At 33.7% G+C, this 17,248-nt stretch overlaps 1 protein-coding gene and 1 non-coding gene across 2 annotated transcripts; both read right to left on the bottom strand.

Annotated features, from left to right (window-relative positions):
- Positions 1 to 2,456: 2,456 nt before the first annotated feature.
- LOC124828269 (callose synthase 5-like) lies at positions 2,457 to 16,741 on the bottom strand. The gene is made up of 40 exons (XM_088106431.1): positions 16,397 to 16,741; positions 16,078 to 16,178; positions 14,080 to 14,201; positions 13,879 to 13,975; positions 13,646 to 13,756; positions 13,431 to 13,559; positions 13,265 to 13,357; positions 12,998 to 13,089; positions 12,756 to 12,882; positions 12,489 to 12,626; positions 12,325 to 12,401; positions 12,136 to 12,214; positions 11,932 to 12,057; positions 11,733 to 11,847; positions 11,245 to 11,579; positions 10,699 to 10,744; positions 10,534 to 10,583; positions 10,345 to 10,431; positions 9,976 to 10,098; positions 9,842 to 9,895; positions 9,588 to 9,668; positions 9,351 to 9,511; positions 8,838 to 8,961; positions 8,640 to 8,734; positions 8,420 to 8,537; positions 8,168 to 8,319; positions 7,555 to 7,664; positions 7,347 to 7,472; positions 7,193 to 7,261; positions 6,772 to 6,961; positions 6,550 to 6,661; positions 6,349 to 6,468; positions 6,159 to 6,274; positions 5,994 to 6,077; positions 5,435 to 5,547; positions 5,075 to 5,304; positions 3,939 to 4,736; positions 3,482 to 3,532; positions 3,215 to 3,400; positions 2,457 to 2,921 (listed from the first exon to the last, which is right to left on the bottom strand). Exons 1-40 carry the CDS (start codon positions 16,575 to 16,577, stop codon positions 2,685 to 2,687), a joined length of 5,556 nt encoding a protein of 1,851 aa, XP_087962557.1. The 5' UTR covers positions 16,578 to 16,741; the 3' UTR covers positions 2,457 to 2,684.
- On the bottom strand, positions 7,186 to 7,264 carry LOC124828270 (small nucleolar RNA J33). The gene has a single exon (XR_007028002.1). It is a non-coding gene; the product is annotated as a small nucleolar RNA J33 (small nucleolar RNA).
- Positions 16,742 to 17,248: the final 507 nt, after the last annotated feature.

Here is a 17,248-nt window from a genome sequence, read left to right on the forward strand (position 1 = left end):
TGATACACGTACTAGTGAGGATTTTACTATTCTTGATCCATGATTTAATTCAATTGTAATTATTGTTTACATTTATATTCTGAAATAAATATTTATTGTCTTGATTATTTAACACTTTGGATGCATGATTTATTGTTCCTTTTGCTCATAACATTCTCCTTTCAAGATCCATTTAGGAAGTTTGATTTCTAGTTTTCATTTCTTGTTTTTAGTTTTTAGTGTTCATATTTTCTTTTCTTAATTTTTTACTTTTTTTTGGAAGTGCTAAAAACTTAGTGAGAAAATTTGATAACAGATATTTTGTACACATTTATAGCTTTATTTTAAAGTGAATTCACTTTTCATATTTTAATAGTAATAAATTATGTTAAGTACATAATTGTTTTAAATTTTTATTTTCAACTCATTTGATTTTAGCTAATACGACCATATTTTTTTTAGATATTATTTTTGGTTTATTTGACTTGAATTGGATTTTACGTTTTCAAGGGATTTAAAATTTATGTATGGTTTGATAGATTTGTAATTCTTTGCTCTTTTTTATTATTTGTTTTTAAGTTGATCCATATTTGTTCAAATTTCGTAAAAGAGCCCATGCTGATTAGATTTTGTTTGTATTAACTTAAATTTTTATAGTTAGACTTATGGACTTAATTAGAGTCCACAATAAACCCATATTTGCTTTAGGTTTTAGAGGATTTAAATAGCTTAGATGTGCTTTAAACTAATAGACGTAAATTATTTGCTATAAGTTTTAGAGTTTTAGGAATTGTCTCTTCTTTTCTTTTTTTTCTTTGAAATTTGTTTTTGACTTTTTCTTTGCTCTTCTCTTTTTTTTTTAAGTTTGTCTTTTCTAAATTTTGTTTGGTGGTCTTCATTCCTGATGACTAAATCTTGAGGATCAATTAATAAAGTCAATGTCAAAGAATTGAGTTTGTACTAATTATTTTTTTTCTTCGAGTTTTGTTTTACTCTTTATTAAGGTTAGTTTTTCTCTTGATTCTAAATTGTGTTTATCAAATTAGTAATATATTGAATCGTGATTTGATGATTAAATATGGATTAAATTGAACAATATTTTAAATTAATTTATATAAACGATTTAGTTGATTAATAGAATCTATTAATTATTTTTTACTTTAAAAATGTATGATAGAACTATTTGTACTTAGAGAGTCGAAGGTACTCTACAAAGAATTTTCTTCCACTTCAAAAACTTTCTCTACTGAGTACTTTTCCTCCAAACCTCTTTTGTTTTCTCGGTACTTGTCCTCTACAAAATGAGTGGGTGGGATGCCTACAGAAGATTCTCTGACGCTCAGGTCAATGTTTTAAGTGAGAGATTCTGGTCAAAGTATGATTAATGCAAAAGTGAAGTCAAAACTTGATTAAAGTAATATTTATAGGAATATTTTACTAACCATGGACCCTTACCTAGATGAGTCTAGATTATGGGTTCATTAGCCGATTGGCCCAATGGTTAGTTTAAATGTGGCGATATGCAGTCAGTTTTGGCTAAGTTATGTACTATGTTGATGTCTTCAATAAGCAGGAATAGGTCTTGGTAAGCAACACCCGACTCTAATGACGAGCGCGCCCATCGATGGATGACATTTAGTGTTTGGTTGGGGGAGCACGGTACTCGATGTCTACCATCGATATTTAATATATGATATGTTGAACTTGCTCCTTTAAGATGCAATCCTTAATTTTCGGTGGGTAGCTTTACCTTTACAAGGTATTCAACAATCGACATGTGACCTCTATTGGCCACAAGATACCTGGTATTAAGTATCTAGTATGAGATATCGAGTTTGTGTTTGGTTAGTCAATCATATTAAGGTCGGAATTGACAGGGTCAAAGGATATTCGACTACGTATATAGTACAATATTTTTTTTTGTTAGATATGTAGATTGATTTTGTTTTCATCTTTATCAATACTTAAATTTGTATTTTTTTGCAGTTTTAAAATTTTAAATCCCTAAACTCCAACTTAATTTGTATATAAAAAATATTAAAAATTGAATATAATAAATGCTTCCTTCGAGAAAATCAACTTAAATTATATTATATATTTCAAAATCTTAAAGAAAATTTAGAACATTTGATTTCATGAACAATAATGAAAATGAAGTGTACATTCAGAGAAGTAGTCAGACCTTTGAGTAAGAAAAGTGAGTGAAATTAATAAATATGCATTCAATGTTACTTAATTGCAGATAATGTCATTATTGATATCAAATTGGACGTGGGTAACTTATCCTTCACAATTAAAAAAGTTAAATTGTGATATAATTAGTAAAAATATCGAAAATTTAAGGATAAAGTTAGCTTAAGATGATACATTTATTTTCAACGTGAAAGTAATATTTGAATGTATGGAGACGGAGCGTGACCATTTTAATTTGTAATATAAGAATAAGTTTAACATCTTACTAGAGAGATAGATGGGAGTAAAATCAAGGGCAGTTCAACACAATTTGAGTAGTATGGAATTTGGATATAGTTTTGTTATCCGTACATACAAATATTTTATCCGGACGTATCCACTAACAAAGATGCAGAGCCAGATTTAGGAGTTTGATAGTATACTGATGTATGCAGAAAGTACATAGGCAAGTATATATTCCATAAAAGTCTGTCCTAGTGTGCCTGCAATTGTAACAAAGAGCTAAAGGGTTATCAGTTCTTCTTATCCTTCTTGCCGCCGGCCAGAATGCGCTGGATTTGAAGCCCTCGGCTGAATGCTTGGTTGAACAGCAGCCTAGTTTGGAATTCTGAAACAAATGGGAACCATGCCAATATGGCCACCGGAGTAAAAATAACTACTCCCATCAAGTATTCGTAGCCTCTTGCTAAAGCTTTCACAGACCCCCACATTCCAATGCCCTTCACGAATGGTCTGCATGCTTGTGCTATCTGCATAACACCAATCAGAAAGAACCGACTTTACACTAACTTTTTTCTTCTTATACCTCACTTGTAATATAATATTTAAGAGTATAACAGTTAATCGAGTTAGACTCTGCCATGATGAGTGAACCATAATATTCAAGTCAGACATATTTACTAAACAGGCACCTAGACAAATTTTCCAAGGTTCCAACATATGGTCAAATGTGTATGGGACACATATTTAAGTTTTATGTATATTTCACATGATAAAATAAGACAAGAACCGAAGTAAGAGGCTAAGACCTCTAAGCACGAACCTGAATAAGTGCCCATGCTGTTGGCAAAAAGGCTAGGAGGCTCGCAAATATGTCTCCAACTGTAAGACTTAGCAGAGTAAACATTAAACTTAGAACAACAATGGCTCCCATGAACAGAAACAATTTGACAAGACGAAACATCAACTGGAAGTCTGCGCTGAACTGCTTTCTACCCATGGACACAATCTGCAGTTCAATTGTCACAAATTAATAAGATCATTATAAAGAACTTGCAGAAAGAACTTTTTTTTATCTCATGATACCAACCTTAAGAATAATCATGACAGCTACCATCACTATCCAGGACAAAGCATAAACCTGAAGAGAAAATTTAAGTCAGAAAACTTGTCTCTTTCTCTATCCATATATATATAGTCATTTCTAATATTATTTTATTTTATTGTTTTTGGCAGAGGGGAGAGGAGATAGTGATCTGTAATGTCATGGTATTTAGAAGAGGGCTAAATTCTTCTATATTTAAGGGATTGTGATAAGAATTTGAGTATTATGAATAGTTTGAAGTCCTACATAGAGTAGAATGTTTAGCTAGTTTTTTGTAGTTCATTACCCAATATTACTTTGTCTCATCCCAGTTAACAACACTTCACTCACCCTCAATTACCGGAGTTAGTAGTATAGACATTGGTGATAAATAAGTTAAACCCTGTTGTGTGGTTCCAGACATGAAAACATAAAACGAAATCAAATTAGCAAGCATAATTACCAAGATGCTCTTGTCACCTCTGGCTACATTGAGATGATACACAATTCCATATTGATAGACAAAGAAACGCAGGTCAAGAATAATCTCACATATCCGCCCCAGAAACCCAGTGTTCTGCAGATGTTCCTGTTCTTCATTCCACCATGACTCCCAACTCTTGTTTGAAGGAACACCAATACCACCTCGAATACTTATCCACTTTTGCCAATCATCCCAGTCCTCAACTATCTTCTGCCATTCAAACCCTGATGGATTGAAAAGGAAAGGTGAAAACAAGAATGAGCAGACCAAAAACCACATTGACCACGACAGAAGGCCAAATGTTGTTGAATCTGGTGCGGCTGATCCATAAATCCAATAACATATGAGCAAAATTGCGAGCTCAATCCCTTTAACAAAGTGACTTCTAGAGTACATCCTGTAATTTTCAGCAAATTTCTCATGGCGAACAACAAAACCACGGCCAGTTGCTCTATACTTTGCCCCTCCATGCAGAAGAGTGCGCCCAAAATAGTGCAGCTTTGTCCCTAGGGAGAAAGTGAAGAAAACAGGTGCTAGCTGCAACTGCATTATTATGAGATCCCCTATAGCAGTTCTGAACCCTCTCTCTAGTCCAATTTCCATGAACATGGGCAAAGTCATTACGATTCCTATTTGAACAAGGGACTGGGAAGCTAATGCTGCCTTTAGCGGTTCATTTCCCCTTCTCTTGGCCAACTTTACTATTTCAGCCTCAAATCCACTCAAAGACAGGTATAGTTTTCCATATAGGAATGCATAACATGTGAGGACCACAATCTACGAATAAAAAAAGAAAGATTTACTTGCATATGCAGAATTGCAAAATGGAGAAAAGGAAATACAAAGACATTTAAATAGATATATAGCTAAGACAAATTAAATAGCTTCCCTTAAATTACGAATTGTCAGTTCTAACTGTAACAATACTCTTGTCAGGTTTTCATTTTGGGGGAAGCACACAAATGGTTTAGTGTTCGTGTGATAAGAGATTAATTTGCGCATGCATTAATGATATTAGAATTTATTTGTTTTTAAATACAAAGTTAGTGTTAGTTTAATTTTAATGTCAAAAGCAAGTACTGTTTATGTAATAACCTAAATGCATTAGCCATTACCATTGAACTTATATAAAATCCAATGGTCGTGAAATAGCATGATAGCATGCGGAAAAAGTCAAAACGATGTCCCAGTCTGTAGATATCTCTGCTTAATGTCTGTTCTCCGTTACCACAAGCCACTTTTGCTTCAAAAAGTGAGATTTGATTGAGCCCAACATCTCTACCCTTTCCGCATTGGATGTATTCATGATGAGTGATATTTCCGCGTCTTAGTATGGAGTTGAATCCTGCACAGGCAAACGCATATGATGAAGCGTTCCAAAAAAAGCACATGATGCAATGTACCCAAAAAAATATATCATGCCGAAAAGGAAATATCAAATCTCAGTACAAAGAAAGATGTTTCAAGAAGGGTACCAGCAAAAATATCCTCGCTCAAATTGATTCCACAAGAAGCCTTGCTAAATCCTCCTCGAGTTATGTGGAAAATTCTATCAAAAACATCTGGATGACCGTAGTGGAATCGCACCCTAGAATTGAAGAAATCTAGTATAAGCCACAAAATTATCCTCCGCGTTCATTCTAATAATTGTCTTGCAACAATAGCAGAATATATGCCAAAGTAAAATTTGAGAGTTCACTAATTATTGTCTTCGAAAATTGAAACATGGGGCTATGACACTCAAACAACAAGAGCAAAATAGAGGGGAGAAGAAAGAAATAAGCAAAACTCATAAAAGTATCATTTGAATAATACTTAACTTGAAAGTAAACATTTATATTACTTGTAGTTCCCTTCTAAATAAAATCACTGTTGTTTTCTTTTTTGGGTCAGCAGAAAATAAAATCACTGTTTTAACTTGGGTGGGATAATGTTTTAGCCAATTGTTCTGCAGGAGGTTCCTGATTTATTCGTAGAAGTTAAACAGGTACTTACAACTCAACCATTTCATTAAATCACTAGAGAGAAACTTACTTCAGTGGTCTTGCAAGAACTCTTTGACCAATTGTGACAAAGCTTGTTTCTTGATTTGACATAAACCAAGCCAAGGAAGAGACACTGTAGCAGGTGATAAAATTAAGCAATATGGTAACTTAACATGACAGAATGCTCACTGTATGCGAATAAAATTCATCAGACCTGCCAGTAAAGATGTGTTCACGTACACCTAATATTGTAGGTCGTCGCACCCCATGATCTTCATTAAACTCTTCCAAAAGATTGCGCATTTTTAAAGCTTCTTCCAAGTAATTATCCTAAGAAATTTGCACCGTATCAACAGGTCAAAGTTTACAACGTTTTTCACTTACAAAATGTTTATAACTTTTACCTGGTTCATGTCAATAGTCTGAAGAGCTTCGCCTCTTGTAAAAATGATGGCATGATTTTGATTTTCAGGCTTCCCTTCCCCTATCTTTGCTGGACCCGGTAGTTTTATTCGAAATATTTCCTTCAGAAAAAATAATAAAACCTTCATTTCTATGTTAACCACAAATTAATTAAATTACATCCTGAATCGTTATGCATTTACTTGGTCAAGATTGTCCACAGCTTTGATTAGTACAGAGTAATAAACTTTCTGAACTCTCCCTCCCTCTCTTTCTTCAACTTCATCAATATAAGCCACACGAAGTGAGGGATTGCTACAAATGAAGAACTCGATATTATATTCTTAAATCAAGCGGACTTCAGAGCCAAAGGCAAATATGAATTGCATTTGAACTAAGTTCAATTCATGAATTGGAGAACATACTTAACCATCAAATTCAGAATGTCTGTCGCACGGCGATCTCCATTACGCTTCTGATTCCCATAGTTCTGACAGGTTGCGACGTATGTAAATTTCATGTCTGCAACGGCCTCTAAACTAGCATATAAGGACCTATGGCTCCTTCTATCTTCCTCGGACGGGACAGTAACAGCTTTATAGCCATCAAGTATCTCTGCCCACAAGATAACATAAAACCATAGAATCATCTATTCTTTGTAGATAACTACTATTTTGTCTATCACCATGAAGAATATGGTAAGTAATAAATTTCATATAAGTGATTGTTATGTATAAACCCTGCCCCTGGATTTGAAAAACCTATAGAACACTAGCATGTCATTGCCACAGTAGCAAGCAACTAGACTAAGCTAAATAGCTAAGAATAGAAGAGAATCACATTTACCCTTTTCATTTGCCATATCAAGAAAAGCCTGAAGCTTAATAGCCCGCCGGTAGTACATCATTCCCCTAACTGCATTAATGAACACGTACAAGAGGGAAAATGTTAATCACCAAATCCTGTTTGTGGGGATGAAGAGGGTAGAAGTCACAGTCACCTGTCCTGCTAAGAGTTTGTCCTCGTAACGAGGCCCAGTGACGTAGCTGTAATATGTGTTCATCTTTCTCCCATATCTCACTATCTTTCTTACAACCAAGACGTTCCATGAAGTTGTTCCACTCATCTGGTAAGATAAGTACAATTTAGCCAGTCCTTTCGCTACTAGCAAATTACAGTCAAGATATATAGTGATAGTTGTTACGCACCAGGGTAGATCTTTTGCAGGTAATATATGATTGACACGCCATCTTCATTTTCAACCTCAAGATCATTCTTCGAGTAGACAGTCTCTTCACTGTAGTATGGAGTTAAGACACTGCAAATAAAAAAGCAAAATGCTATTTATAAGCTCAAAACAACTTCGGAACACATCCGATTCAACACCAATGCATTCCAAATTGCTTTACAAGTAAAATATTCCATAAACCTGGGAAAGATAATTTGTGTAATAAGAATTACGAGATTAACCCTGATGATCACATATTCTCTAAACTCTGGAAGGATTTAAATATTCAATATGAAAGTTAGCAGAAAGGATGATGTTTCTGCAATTTATTATACATGACATGACATTTGCATACATCTTAATGGCCACAAGTTCTATACAAAAACCAAGCATCAGACCTTATTGGCAATGGATTCTATTTCAAGGGAACTAATGTCTATATAGATGAATAGACCGATAGTGACTTATTATTTTCCTAGGGAGTTACATTTTTTTTCCCCTTAAATGCAACTGATTTCAAAATTATTAGAAATACTCATGCTGCTGAGTGGTTCTGAACTCAAGCATTTCACCAAATCCAGTCTTCAACTAACCTGAAGGATAGCATTTTTCGGACTCGTGGAGCACGTGGCATATCCATGAACAATGAATTGGTGAAGAATGCAATCCTTCTGCGTGCTTCAAGATTTGTTGGAACCTCAATGGCAGATTCCTTCACCGTCAAAAGTAAATAAAGACGTCTAATCTGAAAATCCAAAATTATTTGTAAGTCACAGAAGTATCTGAAAATTTACTAATAACGGAAACTGTAAACGATAATGATAATAATAATAATACATTATTACCTGTTCGTCCCATTGTGCTGTAACTACAGGAGGGAATAATACAGCTGGTTTTGCATCTGTACCGGCAAAAAGTTGGCGTCCAGTATCCTTACTACTATGGTAAAGTTCTGCCAATTCACTGATGAACATCACAATATGAAAAACACACATTATTGTTATTAATGGAAGAAACATATACGAATTATTATATTCCAAATTCAGTACAGTCAAGTTAACCAACCTGTTCTCATTTACGACCATATCACGTATAAAAACTTCTAACATGTCTTGCAATAAGACCACCACTGTACCTTGTTTAGATGCATCTGCATCTTTCTGTAACCAGAAAAGGATAAGTAAGCATATAAACAAGATAGTTACAAGAAACCCTTTAAGACAACAAAGGTTATGTATGATTAGTTTTCTTTATACAACTCACCAAGATTTCCACAAGCTCCACAAACTTCTTACAAAGGGAAGGCAAAAACCCCATTCGGAAATTTGTGAGAAGTGTATTCTTATAGATGCTGTTTTCAACTTCCTTAATGATGACAGAGATTGTCCTGTTCCATCACAAAGAATTAAGCCTAATGATAATGACATACATTTTAATGGAGTGAACCATATGTTCATTCATTTATCTCGAGTCAGTTACCCAGACAGACAGATCAAATATAAATAGATAAATAAATGAAAAGTATATGGACGTCAAACAAGACTAATTGCTTTCGTGAATTAGAAACAGTAAGAGCCAAATTTATAGTCTTCACAAAAAATAGCTTGGGAAAAGAAAGCTTGATAGAATGCTAATGAAACTGGATCACAGTTTTGCTACACAAAAAAAAGAAAAAACATGGTTCGGATTAGTTATAATCTTACATTGATAATGCTTCTTGTATGAACTGTAAACGAAAATGGACAAACATCTATAGGGATAGATACTGAAAGCTACCTCGTTTCAGCTTCTCCTACTATCAAAGCATGCAGGATGTTTTTAAATGATTCATAGCATTCAATTACAGCACACTTCATATATTCATCTGCACATATGCGCTTCCAAAGATCGAAGTCCTTTCCTCGAAATTGAGCTGCCATGTCCAGTGCTATAGGAATCTGCAAATGTATACAGTGAGCCAATTTTACTGACTGCTAAGTAACACAAGTATATTAAAAATTGAATTACACAGACCTTGCTTGCAAGCAGAAAAGGTGGCCACTGAATTGTTTTCAAGCTTGGATCTGATGAGTATGGAACCATCAAAAGATCCATCTCCCTGGAGTGATACAAACATAGTTTAGTCCTTAGTAGGTGATAAGTCACAAATCAACATAAGGAGAAAGAATAGAAGATATGATTTAGGACAAAAAAAGGTAACTAAAGAGTTTGATTCTATGGCCTTTCCTATCACTTATGATATCTTCCTCACGGAAACTACAGATAACTTCATTCCATAACTGAGCAAATTTAGCTGCTTCACTCCTTCTGCTTGCAGAAATCTATACAAAAACATAAGTGGAGATAAATAGTTATATTTAGTTTGCTGTAGTTAGCACCAAAGTGAAAATATGATAGAAACCTCGTCAAATCGCTTCGATAAAGAAAATTTCTTCTTCTGCTTCTTGTCAGTAGGAACCAAGTATGCGTTGAATGCACCAGGTAATGATTGGAACCGCGATCTCAGCATGGTCAGAGTGCGTATCTGTGTAAGCAAATTGATATCAGCATTAACTGGTCGGTAAAACATTGTGCTTTGAAGTACTATATGTATTTTATTCCGTGACTTTTCCAATGTCAAGTCTTCCATAGAATGAAAAGGGAGATTCAAGTGTATTTACTTTATAGTTTTTTTTTATGCATACATGTTTTTCAAAAGTAAAGAAAGCCAATAAAATAGCTAATTTGCAACTTCTCTCCAGATATATAAATAAGATATATTGACAGTAACCTCTCCTAGACGATCAAAGGCTCCAATAACACCACCGCAAATAGTTGAAAAGATGGAATACCAAATTTGAGTGTCCATGAAATAAACCTGCATTCAAAATGTAACCTGAGATGTTTACATTGAAATTTATCCCAAACAAACGAAAAGATTGATATACGTGAGTATAACCACGAAATATAGCATACGCACCATAAGTACAGGGGCCCATAGAGCAATAACTGCACCATAGTTATTTTGAGCTGCGTAGACGACAAATACTAGATCAATAAAATTAACATGAAGTTGCTATGGTCTCATAAAATATGTGAAGAAAACTACCTTCAGGGAAAAATTCATGCCAGGCATAATCAACATGCCGAATACTCATTATGTCCTTAGTTGGCTGAACCAGAGGTTTGATCTGAAGAAAGAACAGTTATAAAGAGGCTCAACAAATTCACAAGACGTTATTAAGAAAATAACAACTACAACCATTTTAATAATTACCTCTATAAAAAAGCTGAATGAAAATTTGGCAGCCAAAAGAATCACCCAAAAAAGAGTGTATCTGAAATTTTAAAAGAAATAGATGATGAAAAAATTTCGAATTAATTATAGGAGCACAAACCTTAAGTAACTTGGATAACATAGTATTCTGCGAAACTCACTTTAGAAGAGAAAATTGACTCTCATGCATTCCTCTTCCCACATATATTCTTGGCTGCATGATGGTTATCAATTTATGTTAGAAATTTAGTCAATGATTCAAAAAAATTGCTTCCAACTGATTTCTATAATCAGGTCGGTATATGCATTAATTTCAACATTGAAAAAACAAATTGCACTTTAACAAGAATCACACCACTATAATAATTTCAATTTATAATGAAGAGAATTAGTTAAATCAGAAGACAAAAGTACCTGTGACCACCATAAGAGAAATCTAACTATGTGCCAGTCTGAGTTTTCAATCCAACGCCTAAGCATTGGAAAAAGAAAGAGAACAGCTGCTAGTAAATTTGGAAGCAGATAAACTGCAACTGCAAACATATACAATGGTGGAATCCCCTTTATACTATGAAGAAAAGAAAGCATATCCTTCATAAAGTTAGGGGCATCCTTGAAGGAATGCACATAGAAGAGTGGAAGAGCAATAACCCAGAAAAGGCTAACAACGACTTTGAGACAACTTCGTAGGACATCAGTGAATCTCCAACGATGATAGCCTGGAAAGTTCAAAGCCAGGTCCAAGATACCTAAATAAAAATAAAAATGAACAAATGCGATGTCACTTCTTCAACTACTAGCTTAAACAAAAACCAGAAAAAAAAATAAAAACTACTGAAACTATTGGTTCTGGTTAACAGTATGATAAATTATACAGAGAAACCTGAATCAATGTATCATACTTTGAAGTAAGCGTAGAACGGCTGCTGTAATGAATATGCTAGAGAGCTTATATAAGACCTCTTTCTGAAAGATATCCAATAATGAAATCCCTTCCCAGGCAATAATGAACATCATCTGCAATAAGAATGTTATGATCTTTTCAGAGCAACAATCATGGGACATGATGACATAATCATTTCTTCTGTTCAAAACAAATACCTGCAAAACTAGAAGATAGAAGGTCCAAAGACGATCAAAGCTGCGGAAGATGTTCCAGAATGATCGGGTCTCAACAAAATTTGTTTTGCCAGTTCTTCCAGATGTTTTTTGAACACCCTTTCTTCCCTGATATAAAATTCATATAAGTATTGGACTAAATAAATATCTTGTATTCAGGCAAGTGACTCCTAAGAGACTAAATACCTGTGTCATATTAAATGTTGATCTAAAAAATTCACCATCATCACGCATGGGCCATCCCAGAGAAAAGCAATCAGGTGACCTGAAACCAAATGCAGCCAAAGTTAAAACAACAAAGGCAATAACTGAAACATGAAAGATGCGAAAGGAAGTCAGTTTCAATAAGAACTAAAAACTAAAAGGCAAACGAACCAGAAATATTCATTTAGGTCATCATAGTTGCACCAGGCTGAGTGAGGGGCTGCTCCATGTCTGCTCTTCTTAGCTTCCTGTGTTGATTAGCATGGTAGTAACTTATCACCGAGAAGAAAAAGCATCTCAAGTAAGTTGACGATCCAGTATCTGAAAAACCATACCTTTTCTATTACTCGGTATATAGGAGTTATAACCTTGCGCAAGAATGCCTCATCACCACCACCATAAGAAGGTTTGATGTTTTCACCAGTAACAATGCTGACATTTCCAGCCAATAAACCATGAAGTTCATACGCCATCTGAAGTTGTAGTTAACTATTATTAGTACGTGCAGAAAAATAACTAACAAATAAAATAAAAACGTTACAATTCATCAGCAAACACATTCTAGCAAAAGATATTGTAACACTTGAAAAATATGTACCCACATTATGAAATATGTAGCAAAGACATTCTGGCATGAAGCGAACATTGGATGCTTCACCCCATATGAGAAGATACAAGCCCATATAAAGTAACTTCCTTTGTTGTATCTCTTGACGACCTTGAGGGTATCTGCATGAAAGAATACCATAGACACTTTAGCATAATATTTTCAGATTTATTATTAAAAATATGATAGGAAAAGGTAGGAAAATTGTTTGGTAAAGGAGAAATTGTTATATCTTACCGTAAGCTATGTCTTCGTCCCAAAAATTTGCACCACGTTTTGTAATTCTTAAACAGTTTATTCATCACTGCATCAATGGCGCGATCATCAAGCTGCAGTTGTTTAAGAAAATCCAAATACAGTGAAATTTAGCTAAGGCTCAAGAGCAGAGCTGGCTATCCTATAACTAAATAATTTTGATGGGAGTTCTCTGTATTTCTGGTTTATCTCTATTAAACTTATAAATGATTTGCTAAGTACAAGAAGATGCGACATACAGTTACATACCTTGTTAAGGGTCTCAGGTTTGGGGTTTAGCCTTATGTGAGCATTAGCAAGAAGTAGAATTAAATGCTCTCTCTGGTTCCTGACGTTGTCCCTCTGAACAAAAATAAACCAAAAAGATTAACAAATTGCGGGGGCAATAAAAAGGAAGAATTAAATCATATCATACCTGGAATCCAAACATGGCTCTAAGCCACTCAAGCAGATCCAAATCACCATTTCTCTGCCTTTGTTGCTCAAATAAAGTTGGCCAATTCAGGCCATGAGTATTCAAGAACGCCGAAACAGCTGCCTTAATCTAAAACGCAGAAAGATAACCACAGAGTTTGGTACAAAGCTAAACAAAATACTAACTCCAAACATCAATCGCGGCAGAAGGGATACCTCTTCAAGCTGCATGATAGGCTGAGAAGCCCCTGCTGAGTCCAACGGAAGAATGTTGAAAGGTGCATATATCTCCGTCTTTTCCTGGACATCTCTTGCAGCAGCAATGATCTGAATGCACAAAAATACTGCTGTCATTTACACCCTTCCAGCAAAAATTATACGGCAAGCTACGTTTGTCACAAGATAAAAATGAAAATGAAAATGTACTGTACATATTAATCAAGACAGACCTCAGGAGCTACTTCTTCGACCTTCTCGGTCTTGTTAACGGCACAAAGAACTTCAAAAAGCACCCCGGCGGTCTGGTAAGCTTTCCCGAGCTGTGCTCTAATGTTGAAAATAAAAAAGGGGGAGATACAGAGTAATGTTAAGCATGAAGGCGAAGGAGGTGTCCTTAACGAAACATAAAGCTTAAAGAGCGTGTAGTTTACCTGTCTGCCCGTTCTCCTTGGTCAAGAGCTCTGACATAATGCTCATAGTATTGCTGATAATAAGCCTGGATTTCCCTTGCATCTGTTTTCTTAACTCGAAGGGCAAGACTGTGTGCATTGTCCTAGAGTCAAGAAATCATGTGAGAGAAGCTCGAGTAGGAGAACCAAAATGCAACTCTTTCTATCTCCCTTTTAACAAAGGAGAAAATAATAATAATAATAATAATAATAATAATTTATTATTATTCTTATTCTTATTATTATGTTTATTATTATTATTATTATTATTTATTATTATTATTATTATTATTATTATTATTATTATTTATTATTATTATTATTATTATTTACAGTTATCCTGTGCTTAGTTCACTTATAGAATTTCATAATTCTATTTTTAGAAACACATAATGCTCATACTAGTACTAATAATTTAAATAAAAAACGGATGTGTTGTGATTTATATTATTAATAAATAAGTAAACGCTTTTAATTAGAAATGAAAATGTCTCGTTAATAAAGTTCACGATAAAACAAAATAAAAAATTATCAATACTTCTAATTTAATTTTAAAATATATTTATTTGTTTGTCATATAAAAGAATAATAATGATAAACAATAATGACTTTGATTTTATCCCAACCCATTTTAAAAGTATGAAAAATACTCAAACTACCACGTTAAATGAGAAATTACCACGATAATAATAATAATAATAATAATAATAATAATAATAATATAATAATAATAATAATAATAATATTATTATTATTATTATTCACTTTAAAAAGAAATAAGTAATGATTGATTATGCAACATAAATACATTCTTGTTTTAGTAACTGCAATAATGTGGACATCACTAAGATACAAGAATTAAACTTTGAAACAAGCAAAGAGACACAAGTCAATTTTGGTAGCATGACATGCATGTATTTGATCATCAAATTTTTTTAGCTATTTACTATTAATTTTAATCTAAGTATATTAGTAATATAAAAATTTAATGTAACTAGTTAAGTATGTGAGATAAACCAATTATATTTCATAATAAATACTTTAAAAATAATACTTAAATTGATTTTATAATAGTTGATAGTTTAAATAACCTAGAACATCTACAATTCATGCATATGGTTACTCAAATAAGCATCTTAATTTTGTAAGTCTTACAATGGCAGATATAGATTTAAGCATTCTATACAATTTACTTCAATACGGAGTGTTAAATTAAGTGAATAACCAAATTTGGTATATCTTTAAAATATTAGTTTTTCCCGTTCAAAGTATATTATTATATTTAAAACATTTTTTTAGACAAATAATTATATTTATATAAGTAATTTCAATATTTTCTTACAATAAAATGTCTGAAACAATAAATTTATTTCACCAACCTATATATGATGATCTTGTAAAAGTAAAACTATTGTTTCTATAACTCTTTGGTTTGTTATAAGTTAATCTCTCATATTGTGTGAGATAAGTGAAAAATATATGTTTGGGATATCAATGATTTTTAAGAGAGAAAATAAGAAAAAGAATGAAATATGTTTATTTATAATTTAATTAAACTTAGAGTATACATAAGTTAGTTTACAAAAATTTTCTTCTTTAGTTTTTTTTAAATTTAAAATAATTTTAATTTATAGAATTTGTTTTCCTTCTAAATTTATTTATGGTGTTATATTTTATTAATAGGAATACGATGCGAATTTCAGAATAATAAAGAAAGAGTTTATTACAGATAAGGTAATTATTATAATAAATTTATTATTTGCAATGGTTTATATTGCAATGGAGGCATGCGCTTTAAAATATAGGTTGCGGAAAATCCTTAGAATATAATTTCTTATTTTTTAGGTATGACTACTATTGTTTCAGAAAAAAGTAATACTGTTTCTTCAATAACCCTAAACTTTTAGTTTTAAAAATGACGCCATATATTTTTTGACGTGATAGTTTGAGACATGCGAGGGAAAAGATTTAGTTACGTACCCTCTCCAATCGCTGCAACAGCAGCGTCTTAAACTGCCTCACACCACGTCCGCTGGAGCTCTGATCCAACCGGTGCGCCTTCTCGAAAGCATAGAACCGACCTTACAACAACCAACAAACCAATTTCGGCGATTAAGACAATTTTCTATAAGATTTTCGTTACAACAAATTTGCTACTAAATAAAACAATATATATTATCGATGTAGTAAATTATCAAGGAGATAGGCAAAAATTATCCATGTATGAATTGCTGCACAACTCTTTCAGGCAAAACCGTGTCAAATACTAGAAAGCTAAGCAACATTGACGACAACATACATAGATAAGCAACCCTAGGGCGTTCGCTTTCGATCTCATTGGCGACTCGGAGAATCGGAGAAATGGAAGCGAGAGCAGACGGAACAACCTCATTGTCGAAAACCTCTGTGGAGAACGTCGTGGCGCCACTCCTCGACGGGCGCCGCGTCAGAGTGTACGGTGCCCCATCCAGACCGGGCATCGTTGCCCGCCACCTCGACGTTCCCTACTTTACCTCTTTCTCCTCTGTTACAATATCACGTGAACAAAATTAACCGACTAATCATAAAAAAAAAAATAAAGCGTATAAAATGAGAAGAAATTGAAGTGCAGTGGTGACGAAAACCTGGGAATAGAGGAGAAAGGAGGTTTCAGATGAAGCTGAAGCCGGATGCTGGTGATGAAGGAAAAGGAGAGAGGAGATAGGAGATAGGAGAGAGGAAGAAGGAGATGACACGTGGCAGAGGGAGAAAGGAAATGATTGGAAGAACAGGTTTTACGGAAGCAACACAAAATGAATATGAGAGTTTGAATTTCTCTTTTATACTACCGAGGGTATAGCGGAATCCTGCTATCTAGCGAATAATGTCATTACACTCACAAATATCACACCTTGATCTAATGCATTTCTGTTAAGGAAGTAAAATTTTTAGAAAGATGATTGATACACAGCAAAGGGAGAAACCTAACTATCAAACATTTGAAACTACCTTGACTACTATTGGGATGGCAGTTATCATGGCTCTACTGTAACTTTTTCACTGCATAAACCGCTGTATACAGTTCATTTAATTTACTTAAATTATCAATTACTATTGGCCTCTGTTCATATACAGATGGATACATGTGAGCGAAAAAAAATTGTTATTTGAC

Source organism: Vigna umbellata, chromosome 2 (assembly GCF_029865625.1).
Source record: "Vigna umbellata cultivar VRB3 chromosome 2, Vumbellata_1.0, whole genome shotgun sequence".
NCBI lineage: Eukaryota > Viridiplantae > Streptophyta > Magnoliopsida > Fabales > Fabaceae > Vigna > Vigna umbellata.

Bases quoted from the DNA above. Each gene is read 5' to 3' on its own strand.
- LOC124828269 (XM_088106431.1), bottom strand. From the start codon at position 16,577: ATGCCCGGTCTGGATGGGGCACCGTACACTCTGACGCGGCGCCCGTCG. The intron at 8,538-8,639 runs GTTGGTTAACTT...GATGTTCATCAG, and splicing joins ATGGTCGTAAATGAGAACAG to TGAATTGGCAGAACTTTACC. The intron at 3,401-3,481 runs GTTGGTATCATG...ATTGAACTGCAG, and splicing joins CTGTCATGATTATTCTTAAG to ATTGTGTCCATGGGTAGAAA.